We start from the raw sequence: 19,674 nt of genomic DNA on the forward strand, positions 1-19,674 counted from the left end.
TGATGTCTTGTGATGTTTTACTTCAAACGGGAGAAAAATAATGAAACCTATATAAAAACAAACAGGTGACTTAAAATTAGGCAAAACAATACATTGAACAAATAAACACTTTAAATGAACATTATCCTTTTGGATATACTGTATTGGAAAAGGTCTTGCAGATGTAGTTCGAGGCGACAGAGCTTTGTGTTCTTATCCTCAGTCAAATGTCATCTTTTCTGTAATCCACTCTTTCAAACAGCAGGATGGTCTCGCAGTGCATGGTCTGAGGGAAGAGGTCCACGGCCATAGCTCTCATTGGACGAAAGGCAGCTCCTCGCACACGGTTCGAAGGAGCTCTGCAAAGACTTAAAGCAATAAACATTTTAAGATTAATTTAGGCGCTAAAGCAAAACTTTTATTTTTTCAACAGAAAATAAGTAACTTACTCAATAAAATTGTTCATAGCTGCTTTTGCATTGCAGGCGACATAGACTAGCCTCTTCAGATGCTCCGCTTTTCTGATTGCTAGAATAACTTTGGAATCTGGTAAAAGCATTTAGGGTTGGTCATGGTATGAAAAAGAAGCAAAAACGTGACTTTTTTTGTAGAAAATATGAGTATTGTACTTACGAAGCCCTGCTCTTGGAGGGTCAACAATTGCAGTGACATTGGGAGATACGACTGCATTTAAAATAGTGGGGAGTACATCTTCGGCTTTCCCACAGTGGAATTCCACATTGGTCAGGCCTGTAAACGAACATTGAGGTTTGAGAACTACTAATTTGAGAAGATCATACTAGATTTAAATAAATGCTGGAAAAGCGTAATGACATTATCAGACGCAATGTTTCTGATCATTTTCAGGTCAATGTCCTACCATTAACTTCAGCGTTAGCCTTAGCATCTTCCACTGCCTCCGGACACAACTCTATCCCAATCACCTTCCTCACTTTCTGTTTAAAAACAAAAAAAGGACATCAAATGATGAATAATCAGACATGAGAACACAGTATTGCCAGTAATACTCTACTTCTAAAATAAACAAGTTAAAACTATTAAAGGCCACACCTTTGCCAGAGAGATCCCGATGGTTCCTGTTCCACAGCACACATCCAGCACAGTACTGTCCTGATCGAGTTGAGCCCATTCACCCACAGCAGAGTACAGAACTTCAGCAGCAGGGGTGTTTGTCTGCCAGGATCAAAATCTTTATATACTACTTATGCAATATTTTTAAATTGAAATTTGTTTGGAAACAATCATTGTTTTTCAATTCTGTCTGGTGCTTTTATCCAAAGCGACTTACATTGCATTATACTATGCATTTGTTTCTAACTATGTAAAATCCCTTGGATCGAACCCATGACCTTGGCATTGTTAGCGACATGCTCTATCCACTGATCTACAGATTAGCTATAAATATAACTGGAAATATATAAAAAGTAAATATAACTGAAGTAGACACTTGGATATCAACGGTTTACAGCCATAGTGCCATATCTGGAGACTCACCTGAAAGAATGAGTGTGGAGATATGCGAAACTTCAGTCCAAGAAGCTCTTCGTGAATCCAATCAGTCCCGGCCACGTGCTCGCACGGAAGGTCCTCTGTACCTGCAGATGTCCTGGGTTGATACAAATAAATGAATACATCATTTTTACCTTTTGTTCCAGTTTTCTAAATTCCTCAGAAAGTGATTTTTATTCTAACTTGGCTTCACTTAGCTCACCTTTGTCCCATTCTCACAAAATACAAAGAAGTGATGCCACTTTCTTTTCCCTCTCCTTCCGTGAAATACCGACGCAGGTATCCTTTCAGTTCCTCAAGTTCCTCTTGGAGTTTCTAGGTTGTGAACAATGAATAGTATTATTCAGAAAAAATAAAGCAATAATCTAAGGTGGACAAATAAAACCACTAGATAAAACTTATTACCTGTGGATTGAAGAAAACAATGGCCATGGTTTGCTTTGTCCTGCAGGTCCGTACAGTCAGCTGTCTCCAGTGGCCCTCATAAGTCTCTGGACTGTATACTGCATATGGAGTTGTCCTGTTCAAAACACCACCACCATAGTAAATACATGAATAATACATACTAATGCAGGCTCTTGGAATTAGATTATGACATGTAAGCTTGAAGGACCTAGGGTCTCATTTATAAAACTGTGCGTAGGATCCTTACTAGAAGTGTACGTGCGCATGAAAGCCAAAAACAGAGTACACCAAAACAATATTCAGACTTATAAAACCGTGCGTACGCACACCTGTAAGCAAAATTCGCTTTATAAATCATAGATCACCTGCAAGTGTGCGTACGTGAATCAGCCTCATATCACGCCGTGTAGACGCCCATTTTTACCCATAAATAGTCAATGTGAAGCCTGACGTCACGCAACATAATGGTCGTATAACGTTTTCGGGTCCAACCGCTATCAGAGGCCATAGAAAAATAACAAAAATGATATTAAACTGCCGACACCCCCCGATCCGATCCTTTATCTCCGTAATGAAATCACTAATGGCCACACATACTAGATTCACTGATATTTCCAAATTAATAATTGTTATAATTATTAATATTTTTTATTTTTACTTATATTCAAGCCAAATAAGGTCTCTGCAGCATTTATATGTTTATAATATTTAGAATGATCATTAACACCTCATTAAAATCACATCATTAATTAGCGATGTCCTTTACCGGAGATAAAATTTGAAGACATAGGCCTTATTGTAAAAGATGAATGTTTCTCTATTCCGGTTTGGTTATGAACATAGTTAGGAATGATAACGAGGACTTATTTACGATTGTGCGAGAGCTTTATGTCTGTATTTCCAGACTTTGACATTTGATGATTATGCACAGTATTTAAGGACAATATATTTAGTATTTATTTACACTGTGCTCTGCAGTTTTGGTATTTCCTGTAATTCATGCCGTTGGATCATCTCCTCCTCGTGCGCTCATACTGTGATGATGAGGCAACGTGAATTTTTTTAACATTTCAGTTTGATTTTACAAGAAGGTGCATGAAACAATTATCACTCAATACAAGCGCAAATAACTCGATAACTCGTGATGTGGATCTTTAGCTAAAATTAAAAGTGTGTGATTATAATCGTTTTTATCACACTTACTTTCTACAATCTAACTTGAGATGACTGACTTACCATCGGTGTCACCAAACTGCTCTGTCTCCAAAATGTCTGTACGCATGGGTCAGAGTTTTCAGTCAAGTTTCTTTTATTAATCGCATCTTTTGCGTGATGTGTGGCGTACGCAATGGTTATAAATGAGGCCCAGCACATTAAAACATAACAGAGATAATTCACTCCAAAAAGAACACCAGCATTTACTCACCTTCATGTCTTTCCAAACCGGTATGACTTTTCTTCAGAAGAACACAAAAGATGATATTTTGAAGAATATCAGTAACCAAGCAAAACTGCCACCCATTGACTTCCATTGTTTGGACACATTTCTCAAAATATCTTCTTCTGTGTTCCACAGAATGTACAGGTTTTGAACAACATGAAGGCTAATAAATGACTTTTCTGACTTTTTTTCATTTTCATGGTGAACTATCCCTTTAACAGTTCTTTTGTTAATTCTAGAAACTATATTAATTTCACCTAATGAACTGCTGGAAGGCTTGGACAATCTTCTTGGCTTCCGAAGATACGTGGCTGGTTTCAGATGGACTTACGACTGCACAGGAACCTCCTTTATACTTTCCCAAACGAAATCCCACGGTCTTATCCTCTCCGTCTGCTCCCACTCCAATCACAAACTCACACTTATTTCTGTACTCTGTCTGCAAGTCACAGGGACACACTTATGTCTAAGGTACAAAAACTACTATGGTAATTACAATCCTTTAAGTTGTTTTTGTCAGTGATATAAGTGTGTATATGTATGCGATTGTGGTTAGAATATTTTAGGTTACTGTGTAATGATTTAGGTGAACACACAGTAGTGTTACCTGCACAGGTGATGGTCGTATGGACTCCAGTGGGCAGCACAACTTGTTGTGTTTCTCCTTTTGAACAAACAGCCACGGTAACATGGCCTTGTTATTGTTCCCAATTTCTCTAAGCAGCAAGAAAGATTAGAAAAATAAACAATAAGTGATCAAAATATCAGTATAGAAACGGCCATGCATGATCTATATGGATGACAAGGTTATGACGCATATAATAAGCTTTGTATAATTGTTTAATTGAAAAATGTATTTCTCTAAAAATGATTAATACGTAGGAATGGAGAAATTTGAATATGGTGAGGTAAAAAAAATCTATCCAAATTGGTATCTGTCATAATTCAGGAGCTGGCACTAGCCAATGATTGGTGGCTGGTCATGTGACCCTACTTCTCCCATCCTGCTTTTGTTACCTGGTCAGTTTCTGCAGAATTCCCTCCACTTCTCGATCTTTCCTCTTCAGCTGTTCTTCATAAGGAACATTCCACAAGGGTGTTACAGCATTGGCTATCTGAATATTGAGGGGTTCTTCCTCGCCCTCCTTTGCATCCTGGCTACCTGTGGCACGTTTTGCGCCAGGCTGCCCGTCTTCACTTTCCTCATCTTGCTTTCTCTTCTTAAGGATGGGATCAGCTTTGGGCTTGGCCAAACGTACGCTCAGCACTTTACTCTTCCACTGCATGCCGTGCACTGCCTTCATGGCCTTGTCTCTTTCCTCCAGGTTCTTAAAAGTGACAAAGGCGAACATCTGTTTGTTAAACAACTTGATTTTGTGAGGATTGATTCCGTGTTTGTTAAGGAACTTCTTCAGGTCATTGAAGCCAATGTACTTGGGCAAGTTTTGTATTTCAACTTTAAAGATCTCAGATGTGAATAGGTCTCCTTTGATGTAGCGATACATGTTGGAGTCACCACCTGCAGCTCCATCTCCATCTCCATCTCCATCTCCCTCTCCTTCTCCTTCTGCTGGTTTATCCTCTTGGTTTTTCTCCTCCACCAGGTCATCTGTCACAACAGGTTCATTCTCTGTTCTGGGTAATGAACCAGCTGCTGAATTGTCTACTGCAGAATCAGCCATGGTGCTCTGAATGACATACCAATAAAAGCATATTATTTGACTAGAATTATATTTTTAAGAATATATAGTTACACTTATGTGTCATGTGGGCTAAATTAGAAATTCCGATGACAGTTTCTTAAAGTTAGGTGGCAAGCAAATTGAGACCGAACTAGTGGTATTTGATTAAACCGTCTTTGAACAAACATGCTGTTAAGTCACTTACTTGTTATTTTGAGTTATTCAATCTCTATCACAATGAAACGTATGAGCACTGAATCACTGCACCTATACAGACATGCAAGCCGCCATCTTTAAAACAGGAACACGTGTCGAAAGCAGCGTATCATGGGAAGGCAACATGTCCAGCAAATAAAATATCAAACATTATCTTTTATCCACACTTTATGAATTATTTGTGTTTATTGAAATCTATTCTCTTTACATTCACGCTTTTAAGTGTATATTTAAATTTTCATTAAACTGCGGCACTTTATTCTAGTGACTTTTATTTTGAAGAGTCGCTCAACTGTTGAAAGTGCGAGTCTTTACTCTGACGATACAGAAGTTTTGGCTGCTGACGGAGTTCGTCATCGGAAGAGACCTCAAAAAGAAGCAACAATGGCTAACAGCTGCTGTTAAACATTACACGAATGCCTGTGTGAACACATCAGAAAGTAAATATTTAATGGGGTCTCAGAGGCTAAACATCTTCGACAGTAGCTGTCTAGCTCGGAGCTAAAGTGAACGAAGACAGGGCAGATTACAGCGTAAAAGTCTACTGTGGGATTTAAAGATAAGTTTGACCTAGGATGGATGATCGAACAGCACTGGACATTTGGATCGGATTGGAATAATCACTCGTACAGATCATGTTTTTCTGTTATGTGGTTGAGGGGATATAGGGGAGGAATACGTGTCATCGATAAAGCTGTTGGCGCTTGAGAGATCCATACATCCATTCATCCGTCCGGTCCGGCCCTCACCTGTTTCAAAGCGTCCAAACAGCACATACCGCGGACCTGTTGGCTTCCCTTAACTGTCTTGTAGAACCAGTAATTTTAGGGTGAAAGAGACGTATTTTTGTCGAGATGGGTTCGTTGTTTCAGAGTGAAGAGATGTGTCTTGCCCAGCTGTTCCTGCAGTCTGGTTCTGCTTACGACTGCATCAGTGAACTGGGTGAACTTGGGCTGGTAGAGTTCAGAGACGTAAGTCGTTGTTATATTTAGCAATAATGTGTGAGAAATGCATTCGTGTGAATACACTGTATAAACATGTTAAAGTTGTGCTGTCAGTTTCACACACGTCTCAAAACCTAGTGACTAACTCAGCTCACTACTTGGATATCGATGATATCCAAAATGCTGTTTAGGTAAGTCAGCTCACTAGGTTTTAAAACGCACACTATGTTACGTAATATATGATAAAGCACCAGGAAGTGGAGTATCTTGGGTATTTTGCTATATTTATGAAAGATTCTACGTTTGTTTGTGTTGCATAACAGTGTTTCATACATCTCAAGTTCACTGTTGACTTTGTTCCAGAGTTTTAAGTTGAATTAATAGATCATTGACAGATACATTATCATTGATTCATAAAGGATCAAGTTTTAATGTTGTATGTAGTATGTATTGATCTGTTATTAACATTAACATCACAGTTAATAATGTGGCATGTTAGTGATTTGTAAGCCTGATAAGGTTGAATGAAACTTGATTTATTAGTGTCAGTGGTTTAAAACGATGAACATCCGCCACTAAAACATATGGGTTAAATATGTTTTTCTTGTGTTTTTCTAGCTCAATCCAAGTGTAAATTCTTTCCAGCGCAAGTTTGTCAGTGAGATCAAGAGATGTGAGGAGATGGAGAGAATTCTGGGTAAAGGCTTTGCACCGCTTTCATTTATCCGTTCATGGGCAGAATTTAAGAATCCTATTTTAAACACCCTATGATCAAAACACAAGGCATCATTTCAAGACGGCTTTTGTGAGATTAAAATGTATTTGTTATCCTTATAAGGCTGTGGTTGTTAACTTGTATGAATGGTGAATGTACTGGCAGTGCCATAGTCAGCGTATTCGACTTAAATAGAAGTGAAATAGTATCTTTGTCCACTTGATGCAACACACAACAAAATACATTCTGGTTAATATGAAACCCATGGAGGTCCATTGAATATTTTCCCAAAAATTTGTTGTGTCATTTTTTTTAATCTTTTACCTCCATGTATTTGTGAACATGTGATAGGCATGGCAAGAGAAATTAGGCTATCACCTTAAAGGTATTATATCCACTCCTTTTTAGAGCTATGAAAAGTACATTCAGGTGTGAAAGATGAAACGATACCATTCGATTTTGTTTGTTCCACAGTTCTGGGACTTCATCAATAGAAAGAAACAGTTTGAAACTGTGAAATGCTCAGATAAAAATCAATGTAATTGGAACGAATGTCACTTGTGTTTGTAAAATTGACTTATTTCCTACCAGGATATCTTTTGAGGGAGATTAAAAAAGAAGACATTCCGCTACCAGAAGGCGAGGTGAACCCAGCTGCTCCATTACCAAAACATGTGATGTCAATAATGGTGAGTTCAGTTCAACACTGTTCGTTTTTGTTTTAGTCTTTAAAGTCATTTGTGCTAGCGTGCTTCTAATAATTTACTAAATTAGCCACTCAATCTACATTCACATCGGTCAGACAGTTTATATGTAGTTATGACAGATGCTTCTGTGCTTTATTTAGGAACAACTACAGAGGCTGGAGCTGGAGCTGAGCGAGGTCACCAGGAACAAGGAGAAACTTCAGAAGAATCTTCTAGAGCTCACAGAGTACACACACATGCTGCGCATCACAAGCAACTTTGCGCAGCGCAGTGCAGAGGTGGGGGTCCGTGGTCACTTGAATCTCTGTCCCATGTCTGGCATTCAGTTGCGACCCCTATTTACATTCATTCATTTGACAGAAGCTTTTATCTGAAGTGACCTGCATTACACTCTAGGTATCCATTGTACCAGCTTGTGTGTTTCCCTGAAATCAAATCTTTGACCTTAGTACACTTCAAGGAATAACTTTCAACATTGTAATAATTCAAATCACTGGAAAAATAGAATTTTAATGTAGAAAATCATCATTAGGTCTTTGAAATGTGTAAACAAATCTAAACCAAAACTAAAGCTTTAATTAAATTTAAACTTAACTCAAGAATCCTTGCTTTGAATGTCTCACCTATATTTACATCTTGTGCGTTTGCATCCCTGATAGATAGTAAAATTGAATATATATATACACATACATACCTATTAGAAAATATTGACAAGCAAGCAACTGTATATCTGTCAATGGCTTAACTGTCTGATAAAGAGTTGAGTCTCTTTCGCTTGATCGCGGTTCATGTCTCTTGAAGGCAAGACTGTCGGAATCCTTTAGGTCAATTTGAGGCACCTGATTATCACAAACCGCTAGACATTTGAGGTCTTTACAAATGTGCTTAATTCTCGAGGAAGGGTGTATGTTTAATTTTTTGCTGTGTGTGTGTGTGTGTGTGTGTGTTTGTTTGTATAAAAACAGAGGGAGCCAATGCAGGCCCAGTATGAAGAGTTCCCCTTCCTGCAGAGGGAACCCTTGATAGACTACACCAGCATGCAGAGGCTTGGAGCTAAGCTGGGGTGAGCAGTGTTTAAACATGACACCTACACTATAGTACTGCATTGAGACCCAGACTCCATTCATAACTACTGTAAGCCAGAGGTACATTGATGTCAGATCAGCATCAGAAAGTGACAACAATGCCTTTGACACATAAGAGCTTTGCCTTATCTAATGTCCTCTTTCAAGTTTCAGTGAAGTGTTTAGAATATGCAGTCTTCTTGATAATAGCTACAAATATTTATTTTTCAATTTATGTCTATGAACAATTACAGTAATACAACGGCAATAACGCTTAAGCTGTGTCTTTCATGCACTTAAATGAATCAGAAATATAAGTTTGTGAAGTACATATCATTTTGTTATGCAATTATATAATTCGTAACGTTGTTTGTAGTTTGTAAATGAGAAACACCAAAGTCGTCTTGAAGATAGTGTTGCTGACATGGTGTAAATTTAATAAAGAAATAGCACAAGTGGTCTTGGATCTTTGGATTTCACTGTATGCGTAAATGCATACAATATGTGATACAATATTAAAGTTCATATTCCTCTGCTCTTTGCTGCTCAGGTTCATTTCTGGTCTCGTCCAAAGAGTGAAAATCGAGGCGTTTGAGCGAATGCTCTGGAGAGTGTGTAAGGGCTACACCATCCTCAGCTACTCCGAATTAGATGACGTCCTGGAAGACCCTGAATCGGTACTAGACATTTGCTGTTCGTATAACTTATCTAATGTTAGAGACATTTCAGATGTATGTGTAAAGTCTTCTTGTTCTATGGTTTTTCAGGGTGAGCCGACTAGATGTGTGGTGTTCCTCGTCTCCTATTGGGGAGAACAGATTGGACAGAAGGTTAAGAAGATATGTGATTGGTAAATTGTGTTTCTTATTTGATGTCCTCTGCTCAAGACATCCAATGTTGTGTTTATTGTTTTGAGTAGATGTCATAGTTTCTGATGGACTTTGTCTCTGTAGCTACCACTGTCACCTGTACCCGTACCCCAACAGTAATGAGGAGAGATCAGATGTGGTGGAGGGGCTGCGCACACGCATTCAGGATCTGCACACGGTGATTTTTTTTCATGTTCAAAATGATGCACATAAGGAGATGTGTCCAGTCATAATATAAACCCAGTTTCTTTTACATGTGTCGAATATGACTGCATTTGAGTTTTTTTTTAAGAGAGAATCTTTCATAAAGTCTAAAGCTGAGGACCGACCCCTCCACACACACACACACACACACATAAATAGAGGAACAACTATGTACTCTCAAACATGTTCTTGTATGTACATTTTTTAACTTAATCTTTGAAATGTGTTCGGTTGCGTTTACAGGTTCTTCACCGGACTGAGGATTACCTGAGGCAGGTGTTGATCAAAGCCTCCGAGACTGTGTACACGTGGGTCATTCAAGTTAAGAAAATGAAGGCCATATATCACATACTCAATCTCTGTAGTTTCGATGTTACAAACAAGTGCCTCATAGCCGAGGTGTGGTGTCCTATAGATGATCTGCCAGCCATCCGGAGGGCGCTAGAGGACGGCTCGGTAAGATTCTCATCCTTTAGAAATGGACAGCCAGTATTTGGTAACCAGTCAGAATTCACTTGTTTATGTCACAACATGGAATGGTTGTTGTTTTACTGCTTTAGAGGAAAAGTGGAGCCACAGTTCCCTCCTTTGTCAATCGAATCCCATGTAATGACACTCCACCCACCCTCATACGGACCAACAAGTTTACCTCAGGCTTCCAGAATATAGTGGACGCCTACGGGGTGGGCAGTTACAGGGAGGTCAACCCAGGTGAGAGAGCACGATTCCATTTCTGGGTCTTTCCGCAATAAAAATGACATTTGGGGAGCATTAAATAAGTTTTAACACCCTGATGTATTAACCTTCTGTTTCGTAATCTCTCTCAGCTCCGTATACAGTCATCACGTTTCCCTTCCTGTTTGCTGTGATGTTTGGAGACCTTGGGCACGGACTCATCATGGCACTGTTTGCTCTGTGGATGGTTCTTTATGAGAATGAACGCAGGCTGAGAAAAACCAGAAATGAGGTATATTTGTCACATGGCTGTTCCTTCCGAGAAACAGATGACCATGTGCCTGTTAACTGAGAGTTAATATCTGTGAAAATTTAGTTTGAAAGTTGACGATTAACATTGCGTTATTTCTGTCGTTTAGATCTGGAACACGTTTTTCGAGGGCCGTTACATCATCCTGATGATGGGCGTGTTTTCAGTCTATACCGGATTAATATACAACGACTGCTTCTCCAAATCACTCAACCTGTTCGGCTCAGGATGGAGCGTCAAAGCCATGTATGACAATAGACACTGGAGGTAAGTGTTACAGCACAGATAGTACTGCTTGCATACTAACCTTGAAAACAATGGTTAAAAAAACAAATACGTACTTGTAGGGAAATTGAATTGAATGCATTATGTATTAATATAATTTATTTTATTAGTCACTTATGGTGCTAGTCTTTTACAGTTTAATTTAAATGAACAGGAAAGTAAGTTTGAGGTCAGACAACTGATCAAATACAATTCTGTAAATGTAAATGCTGTCACTGTCCATGAGAATGAAATGTGGAGTTTCTCATGTCAGATATGTGTCTATAATGTGCTCTTTATATTCTCTTTATCTTTAGCTCGAATACACTTCGCTCAAATAGCTTTCTTGCACTGGATCCCAATGTCACAGGAGTGTTTACAGGGCCCTATCCTCTTGGAATTGACCCGGTAGGTCTCTGATAGACTTTTATCATCAGATCACTGTCTAATGACATCACTGAAAACATAAATGCATGACTATGGGCACCAACACAATGTATTGATGTAGAGATTTGTGTTCTTTGTAGATCTGGAACCTGGCATCTAACCGGCTCAACTTCCTGAACTCCTATAAGATGAAGATGTCAGTGATTTTAGGAATAATCCACATGACTTTTGGAGTCGTCCTTGGGGTTTTCAATCACCTGTGAGATATTTTATAATGACTCTTTATATGTGATGCTGTTGTTAAAATCTTTTTCTAATGCTTGATGTGTTCATCTTTTTCAGGCACTTCAAGCGGAGCTTTAATCTGTATCTGATGTTTTTGCCCGAGTTGCTCTTCCTGCTGTGTCTGTTCGGTTATCTGGTCTTTATGATCATATACAAGTGGCTGGTTTTCACAGTAAGGGACTCACAGACAGCTCCCAGCATCCTCATCCAATTCATCAACATGTTCCTTATGCAGGGCGACTCCAGCCAGCCACTTTACCCAGGACAGGTGAGACGTCATTCAGCTTGAAACTATCCAACCACGAGGTGAAAACATTTGCTAATGTCAGAACATTTTTCAGGTCTTAGCAAGTGGTCACTTCCAGAAGATCCCGTTGTTTACTTCTCGTTTAGCATCTTCTTTTCTTTCACAGACCGGCCTCCAGGTGTTTCTGTTGATAGTGGCTCTGTTCTCTGTGCCTGTGTTATTGCTGGGCAAACCTCTCTACCTCTACTGGCTACACAAGGGCAGAGGTCATCTACTTTACAGAGTAAGGACCTAGTTTTTATCGCTGTTCTAGGTTTACCTTTGCTGAAGATTATTCATACATTTGTCCGTCTCTGTCCATGCAGGGTTATCAGCGAGTACGAAGGAACAGTGAAGAAGAACTGTCTCTCATGCATACTCATGACATGGAGGAGGGAAACAGCCTGGACAGTCATTCCACCAGCTCTGACAGCCAATCAGAAGAGGTTAGAAATGCATTTGACTGGATGTCACATTCAGACTTTAAAGGAATTACTGGAGTCTTACAATGTTTCCTCTACTCCACAGTTTGACTTTGCAGATGTGCTCTTGCATCAGTCTATTCACACTATAGAATACTGCTTGGGCTGCATCTCTAACACTGCGTCCTATCTGAGACTCTGGGCTCTCAGCCTGGCACATGCCCGTGAGTAACACCTCTAATTGAAGATATTAGGAAGTTTATGAATCTAAAATAATATTAAACACTTGTATCGGCCAGTCAATTCTGAAACCAACACCATAGCTAGTTAAGGCCTTAAAGAGAATTTTTTATATATTTACCATAAAATGGAAAACGTGTTGTGATGCAGAGCTTTCTGAAGTGTTGTGGGCGATGGTGATGCGGGTCGGTCTACGTGTGGACACCACTGTGGGAATCGTGTTCCTGGTGCCTGTTTTTGGACTCTTTGCTGTCCTCACCGTGTCCATCCTGCTGGTGATGGAGGGACTTTCTGCCTTCCTTCATGCTCTCAGACTCCACTGGTCAGTGTTTTATCTCCCATAAAAACCAACAGTGTCAAACAACATTTTGATATTGTTGTGATCCCTGTTGCTCGACAAACCTAATCATTTTATTAATATCATTTGTGATCCATGTTTAGTGATCAGGGGCCTCATTTATGGAAATTGGAAAAGTGCTTAGCGCCACTTTAGATGAACACACTTTTGCTTGTCCGAATGCTGCAGGTTTTTGAAAATATAAGTCATTCTTACCGCTGGTATAGGATTTGGATGTTGATAGATGCTCTTTTATTTATCATTGACATTAAGAAGACATCATTAAAAGGCTTTCGCCTTTCGATCTGAAACTGTTAAGCTGCAATTTCAAAATCACTTGCGATTTATAAATTTCACATCTGACAGGGAGATGTACGCACATTGTTTCTATGAATCACACCTACGCACTTTGAGAAATGATCGTAAAATCAAATTTAGGACGGTTTCTACGCAACATTTTATAAATTATGCCCCTGGTCAGAGTGACCTAAAGAAATATCTGTTTTTTCCTGCTGTACTCATATTAAATGATTAAATACCAAACTTTGTGTTTTTAGGGTGGAGTTTCAGAATAAGTTTTACAGTGGCACTGGTGTCAAGTTTGCACCCTTTGCCTTCTCTCTCCTGCACAGCACCTTTGAAAACGATGGGCTCCTATGAACTGTGACACTATAGCAGACTCATCCTGCACCTATATCACTTCTTTAAACATGTTTATATGCAGAGATGTTGCACTATATGCTGGATTGGTACAACCGAACATTCATCTGGAAAAGACAGTGACTTATTTACATATTGAGCCTTATCGCATTTTTACTTATTTTGAACAACAATTTGGAGACAACAGGCTCAACAAAAGGCCTTAAGTTTTAAGCAAAAAAGACTGTAAATAGAAATTAGAGTAACTGAATAGTGCTTTAGCTTTATCGAATCTATTCTGTAAATTCTACACAAAAGTGCTGGTTGGTTATATATTTTTACCGTGTTGCCTGTTTGCTGAGCACATTCCATGAGTTTAATATGCATTGAACCCAAGACATTAATTTTTTTATTTTCTCGTCTGAGAAGAGCTAGTAAATTCAAGCATTTTCACAATGTTTCCGGACCATGATCCTGACCTACAGAGTTCATCCACATTAAAAGTTGCTACCATTGAGATTATGGATGATATAATGTGATCATAGGTTGGTGATTGTGGACAAGATGTCACAAGATCCGCTCATGTATAAATGTTTCTGGTTGTTTATATCATTGGGGTTATTGAAGGAAAGTGATCCAGTTTTAGATTCTAATACTTCAGATCGTCTGACTGGTTAAATTGCCTCTCTGTTATACATATACGAACCTTCACAGGAAAGCTTTCTGTATGTCAAAAACATTTATAAGCCAACTGTGGCTCAGCTATTACTAAGTGCCTAACATGCTGAATGTATTCATTTTGCGTCAACAAATGATATTTAGATGCAATTTAATGACGAATTGGAACATATTGCTTTTCAGGGGAAATCTTATAGTATTAATTAGGAATGGTAAAATGGCTTATTTTATTTTAGATATTTTAAACTGTCAAAGATTAATAACACTTTTTCATATTTTTCAAGTTTTTATTTAACCCTTGACTTTAATGTGAGAGTGTGTTGTGTGGATTGTGAGCCACTGAATTCATTCCTTTTGTTATTTATTAACAGTACTTTGTTGGTATTGTTTGATTAATCATACATTCCATGTTTTGGATATAGAATCTCACTAATCAGATCAGATTTGTGAAGCTGGAGGAAATAAAGCAGATTGTTTGTTACTCAATAAAATGATTTATCTCAGTGTCTTCTGTAAGATGTGAACATTAATGGCATTTTACAATGAAAGGTCAATGAATACAAGCCATTCTGCTTTTTATCACAATTCAAATTATTTTGTTTCTTAAGAGGTTTTCTGGAAATTAAAGTCTTTAGTTCTTCTACTAACATTTTATGATATACTGAACAAACTCAATCCATCAGCAGTCAGGTTCATCTTCTCCGTAGTATTTTAGTGACCCAGCATGGAAGGCTGAACTTGTATTCTGTGAACCTCTTGATCTATATATATTTTTTTTTCTCCTATCACATATGACTAAACGTGTTGAGGATTTATCTGTTTGATACGAACACAAGGAATTATGTCTAAAACTTATTTTCGAAGACCTTACTGGTACCATTCTCCATACTTAAATTTAAACACGACAAAAGGTTGCTGCCAATGTTCGAGTCATTGTGTTTTAATACAAAATATTAACATTTAATCAAACATTTGAAGCTCATCAAAAAAGAACTTTTGACCCACTGACATATTTTGATTAAAAGATGCATTTACAATAAACATTTTGGTTAAAATCCAGATTTTGACCAAAACACAGCATGTATTAGGATGGCATCATTATTTTGTTTCCATAATAACAATATGATAACCACATTTGTTATAACAAAATACATCTAGTGGTAAGAGAGCAAAATAAAAGTCTAATTCTACATTCTCAAAAGCAAAAAGAACAATCAGTGACAACTTCACAAAGGTCTAGTGTGAATCATCTGCTGAAGATCCGAGGGATTTCGTTTCATGTTCATACGAAATGCCAAGGATTTGATTCAGAGTTTATCTAACTTAATGGGATACTCCATCCAAAGGTTAAAATTATGTCATCATTTGCTCCAAACCTGTATACATTTCTTTCTTCTGATGAACACAAAGAGAGATATTTGGAAGAACGTTAGAAACTGACATTGCTGGGACATCATTGACTACCACAGTAGGAAGTATTATTGTATCTTTTTTGTTCTGTTGAGATATCTTTAAGAATGTAGGAAAGCAAACAGTTCTGGGGCACATTTGACTACCATTTTTACTTTCTCTACTATGGTAGTCAATGATGTCCCAGAAAAGTCAGTTGCTAACATTCAAACGTTTGGAACAACTTGAGGGCGATTATATTTAAAAAAAAATGATTTTGGGGTGCAATATTCCTTTAAGAAACAGGCTTGTATTGCATCTACATTATTCCAAAGTGCACAGCTGTAATAAAACTATAATATTTCATTTTGTGTAACAGATGTTTTATGACTGCTAAAAAACATTTGTCTGATCTTACTTTCTCTTATGGGGAACTGAATTCAACAGTTCAATTAGATGAGAATATACAATGTGCTTTTCTATAGCAGCACCACATTGTAAAATAACAGATACGAATCCCCTTCACTGGGAACACGTGATCATGTTCTAATCCGCTATCTCTACTGCTAATAAATACAAGCATTACCAATGAGTAAATGACTTACACAAAGCATCTTCACTCATTTCTGTATTACATTTGGACGCTTGCTATGTCTATTTGTTAAATCAGTCAATCATTCATTCAGTATCCTGATTGTACAAAAAGGTATTTTTAATTGCATTGATATGCATTGTACTGTGGCAGTCACAGTAACATGGAGAATGACCACTGAGAGGCTCCGCTGAGCAATGCAGGATGAAGCTATTGTCAATTGAAATTCACCTTCATGGATTTAAAGCAGTTTTTAAGGTTTGTGTCAAACTGTGCCTGCAATGGCTTTTTCAACGGTTGATCCTTAGCATATGCAAAGTGGGAAGGGGCTGGTAAAATATCTCTAATAAACAAGTCCAACAACCATTCTCCCTTAATTCTCTGGGATATGTGAACAAGAACTTCGTCTGCCCAAATATGCTATTATTGTTGATATGAAAATTCCCTTAAGGAAGTACACTAAGTGGAACAATTCACATAAATGTTATCCATATGTTGCAGCAGCATCTGACTTTCCTCTTCTTCGTGTTTCGGTGAGTTTCTAGGCCAGAAGGGAAGGAGTAAGAGCGTCTCTGATATGATCTAATTATAAACATGACTGAGTCTCATGTTTATCCTCCAGAAATGCTGGAAATAGGGGGGAAAGTGCAATTTGTGAAGGGGCTGTACAGAATAAAAACAACCTGATTTCGCTTTGGAAGATGAAGTGGGCGGCACTTGGCTAGAAGATCTACACGTTTCTCTGACTCACTCATCTTTGAGGTGAACTTGAGAGAGAACTCGAGTCCTGTTCTTCCCTTCTCCTGTGCAAGTCTGTTTAAGAGTCAGCTGAAGATATATGTCACACACGCTCGCACACAAACACACGCTCGCTTTAAGAGTTTCATCATTGCAGTTTTTCACAAACTCAGTGGCCATCGCAACGCATTGTTGAGTCCGTGTACAGGGATTATTTTCCTGTTTTGTCAGTAAAATGTTTCATGTCTTCAAAAGATATTGGGACACTCATTCCAATTTTGTCTTTCTTTCGCCTCCCAATAACCCCCCTTATAAACAAAGGTCAAGTCTCCTGTCGTTTCATCCATCCTTTGGTGGAACCACATCGGCTTGTAGCACTCAAACTCCAATCCTGGAATACACCACAACAGTGAATTACAACACAAGAGAACTGTTATGAACAATTTCGTTCACTTCTACTTTCGTTATCGCTTCGCATTATTGGGAACGTTTATCAGACCCTAGCGATGGTTAGCAAGAAGCTTGAATGTAAAATTGGTTTCTGTCTGCATCTCTGCTCACCGTCATCTATGGCCATTGAGGCCTCTCTCCTCCTCCTGGTGGCTCTCTGTTTCTCCTCTAGTCTCTGTTTCTCCGCGTTGGCCTCGTCCCAGCGTCCAGCTTCCATCAGCCGCTGGTCCGGCCTCAGCCTGCTGTCCGTCACACATACACCCTCCTCTTCCTCATTCAGCGTCAAAGCCAGAGAAGAGAAACAGTACATGTTCTCAGCATTCTCTCTGAGAGCACAAGAGTAAGATTTTTGATTTACATTTTTAATAACAAACTTTATTCAATCATGACAAAAAAAGCATACAAATTAACCCAATTTCAAATTCGCACAAGATCAATTTTTTTACGAAATTGTAACACCCCTTTAGTTTATAAGATAGTTCAGTTGTTTCATGTACTGTATGGGGCTGGCCGATATTTGCACTGTTAAGCGTGTGTTGAATGCTCCCTCTGAAGGCGTCTCTTACGGTAGCGGGTATTTCTTCCATAGTAGTTTGGGTGGGAGCGTTTGATAGACTGTCTTTTGTTTTCCCTCAGAGCTGCTGTTTCTTGTGCTGCTCTGGACTATCTTGGCACTCTCCATCTTATCGTCCCACGTGCCAGACAGGATGTAGTGGCCCTGGCCATCGCTGTCCATCACCACCCCTGTGACCTTACAGGTTGACAAGGACAATTAGGATAACAAGCTCTGGGGTTCGACTACAAAAGCATGAAGAGAGGACAGAATAGGGCAGAAAGATGATTTTTCCATAAAAAATACTCAAACTGTCATCGTCACGAACACAATATATGAGACTACCTTTGGCAAACGGAAAAGACAGGGGGAGTGTTTAAATGCACTATACGCACCTAAACTGCCTAGCTACTAAATGACAGTTCAATCTTGAGTTAGAAAGAAAGTGAGAAACAGATGAGAGGAAGAAGGGAATAAGTATTATTTATAAAACAAACCTTTCGTGGAACTTCCCTTGAGAAGTAGCTATAGGGAGAGAACTTGAGCTGACAGGTCTCTTTGGTCCTGTGGTTGACTATATCAATATCTCCTGACTGAAAGACAGACAGTATGTCAGAACATGCGCACGTTATGCCCAAATGCTTTCAGTAAAGCTTGTCTGTCACATTAGGTGTTAATTTCGTCATGTTTTGGTCATCATACATAGTTCTGCAAGCCAGACTTTTTATAATGGGTATAAAGCCTTGCAAATACAGTAGCTTTTGTATAACAATGTGGAAGGTCTTTTTAACAACGTCACCGTTTTTAAAAATCATTGGAGAAAGGCAAAGTTTTATTGACTAGGCTTTTATAAAAGAAACATATTTCGCTCTTAAAGGGACAGTTCACCCAAAAATAAAAATTCTGTCATTATTTAATCACCCTTGAGTTGTTCCATATTTGTTCACATTTCTTTGTTCTGATGAACACAGAGAAAGATATTTGGCAGAATGATTGTAACCAAACAGTTCTATGCCACCATAGCGGTTTGCTTTCATACATTCTTCAAAATATCTTCTTATGTGTTCAACAGCACAAATAAATTCATACAGATTTGGTACAACTTGAGGGTGAGTAAATGAAGACAGAATTTTTATTTTTGGGTGATCTTTCCTTTAACATACAAACACTAAACGTGCTTTGTGAAACCTACCTGATCAATCCACAGTTTGCCCACAATGATGTTGTGTACGGTGGAAGTGACTTTACGCCACACGTAGTGGTTTCCACTGGCATGAAACTCCAGGTGGATTGCACCTGATTGGACAGAGAGAGAAAATCCTGATGTGTGTCTGACGTTCTGAATAGAAGTCTAATCCTTTTAGAATAGACTTGACAGATGTGATTGCCATTACAGAATCATAATTGTCATATCCGCATGCATCACTTTAGCAATGTAAATTCACAAATGCCATATTACTAAGAATTTAAAGACACGCACCCAGAGGCATAATGGAGAGGTATTTGCCACGGAACTTGCTTGCGATGGTGATTTCCTGCCACAGGGTCCAGCCTCGCTGTGACATCACATGATGAGCGGCTGCTGGAGGATGATGACTGACCTGAGAAACACAGGCACGTGTCACACATAATAAGACACCAGGGGGTGCTGTTGCTCCATTGTAAATGAGAAA

General features: G+C 38.7%; 3 protein-coding genes across 3 annotated transcripts in view; 1 reads left to right on the plus strand and 2 right to left on the minus strand.

Moving 5' to 3' along the window:
- trmt2a (tRNA methyltransferase 2 homolog A) lies at positions 1-5,326 on the minus strand. Its single transcript, XM_056746155.1, has 12 exons — positions 5,243-5,326; positions 4,373-5,043; positions 3,963-4,071; positions 3,613-3,794; positions 1,915-2,029; positions 1,712-1,824; positions 1,495-1,606; positions 1,051-1,173; positions 860-935; positions 613-729; positions 429-525; positions 1-347 (listed from the first exon to the last, which is right to left on the minus strand). The coding sequence occupies exons 2-12, from the start codon at positions 5,035-5,037 to the stop codon at positions 203-205; spliced, it is 1,854 nt and encodes a 617-aa protein (XP_056602133.1). The 5' UTR covers positions 5,038-5,043; positions 5,243-5,326; the 3' UTR covers positions 1-202.
- Positions 5,327-5,562: 236 nt separating this feature from the next.
- atp6v0a2b (ATPase H+ transporting V0 subunit a2b) lies at positions 5,563-14,782 on the plus strand. Its single transcript, XM_056746074.1, has 20 exons — positions 5,563-6,224; positions 6,816-6,894; positions 7,504-7,601; positions 7,760-7,897; positions 8,585-8,682; positions 9,234-9,360; positions 9,451-9,533; positions 9,637-9,730; positions 10,000-10,212; positions 10,317-10,467; positions 10,584-10,723; positions 10,851-11,008; positions 11,323-11,413; positions 11,533-11,651; positions 11,735-11,945; positions 12,091-12,207; positions 12,290-12,409; positions 12,492-12,609; positions 12,776-12,947; positions 13,520-14,782. Exons 1-20 carry the CDS (start codon positions 6,108-6,110, stop codon positions 13,620-13,622), a joined length of 2,547 nt encoding a protein of 848 aa, XP_056602052.1. The 5' UTR covers positions 5,563-6,107; the 3' UTR covers positions 13,623-14,782.
- A 1,574-nt stretch (positions 14,783-16,356) lies between these two features.
- osbp2b (oxysterol binding protein 2b) overlaps positions 16,357-19,674 on the minus strand; it is a 43,048-nt gene continuing 39,730 nt past the window's right edge. Inside the window, exons 9-14 of the mRNA XM_056746593.1 lie at positions 19,482-19,602; positions 19,194-19,297; positions 18,499-18,594; positions 18,015-18,199; positions 17,560-17,774; positions 16,357-17,389 (exon numbers count right to left, since the gene is read on the minus strand). Of these exons, the coding sequence (XP_056602571.1) occupies positions 17,247-17,389; positions 17,560-17,774; positions 18,015-18,199; positions 18,499-18,594; positions 19,194-19,297; positions 19,482-19,602 (864 nt within the window). The 3' untranslated portion in view covers positions 16,357-17,246. The remainder of the gene's footprint in view (positions 17,390-17,559; positions 17,775-18,014; positions 18,200-18,498; positions 18,595-19,193; positions 19,298-19,481; positions 19,603-19,674) is intronic.

This window comes from Triplophysa dalaica, chromosome 4 (genome assembly GCF_015846415.1).
Source record: "Triplophysa dalaica isolate WHDGS20190420 chromosome 4, ASM1584641v1, whole genome shotgun sequence".
In the NCBI taxonomy this organism is placed as follows: Eukaryota; Metazoa; Chordata; class Actinopteri; order Cypriniformes; family Nemacheilidae; genus Triplophysa; species Triplophysa dalaica.

Excerpts from the sequence above, each read along its gene's own strand:
- trmt2a (XM_056746155.1), bottom strand. The coding sequence starts at position 5,037 with ATGGCTGATTCTGCAGTAGACAATTCAGCAGCTGGTTCATTACCCAGA. Across the intron at positions 1,607-1,711 it reads TTTGTGAGAATGGGACAAAG|GACATCTGCAGGTACAGAGG; the intron begins GTGAGCTAAGTG and ends GTATCAACCCAG. Across the intron at positions 730-859 it reads GGCTAACGCTGAAGTTAATG|GCCTGACCAATGTGGAATTC; the intron begins GTAGGACATTGA and ends GTTCGTTTACAG.
- atp6v0a2b (XM_056746074.1), top strand. The coding sequence starts at position 6,108 with ATGGGTTCGTTGTTTCAGAGTGAAGAGATGTGTCTTGCCCAGCTGTTC. Across the intron at positions 7,602-7,759 it reads AACATGTGATGTCAATAATG|GAACAACTACAGAGGCTGGA; the intron begins GTGAGTTCAGTT and ends TGCTTTATTTAG. Across the intron at positions 10,724-10,850 it reads TGAGAAAAACCAGAAATGAG|ATCTGGAACACGTTTTTCGA; the intron begins GTATATTTGTCA and ends TCTGTCGTTTAG.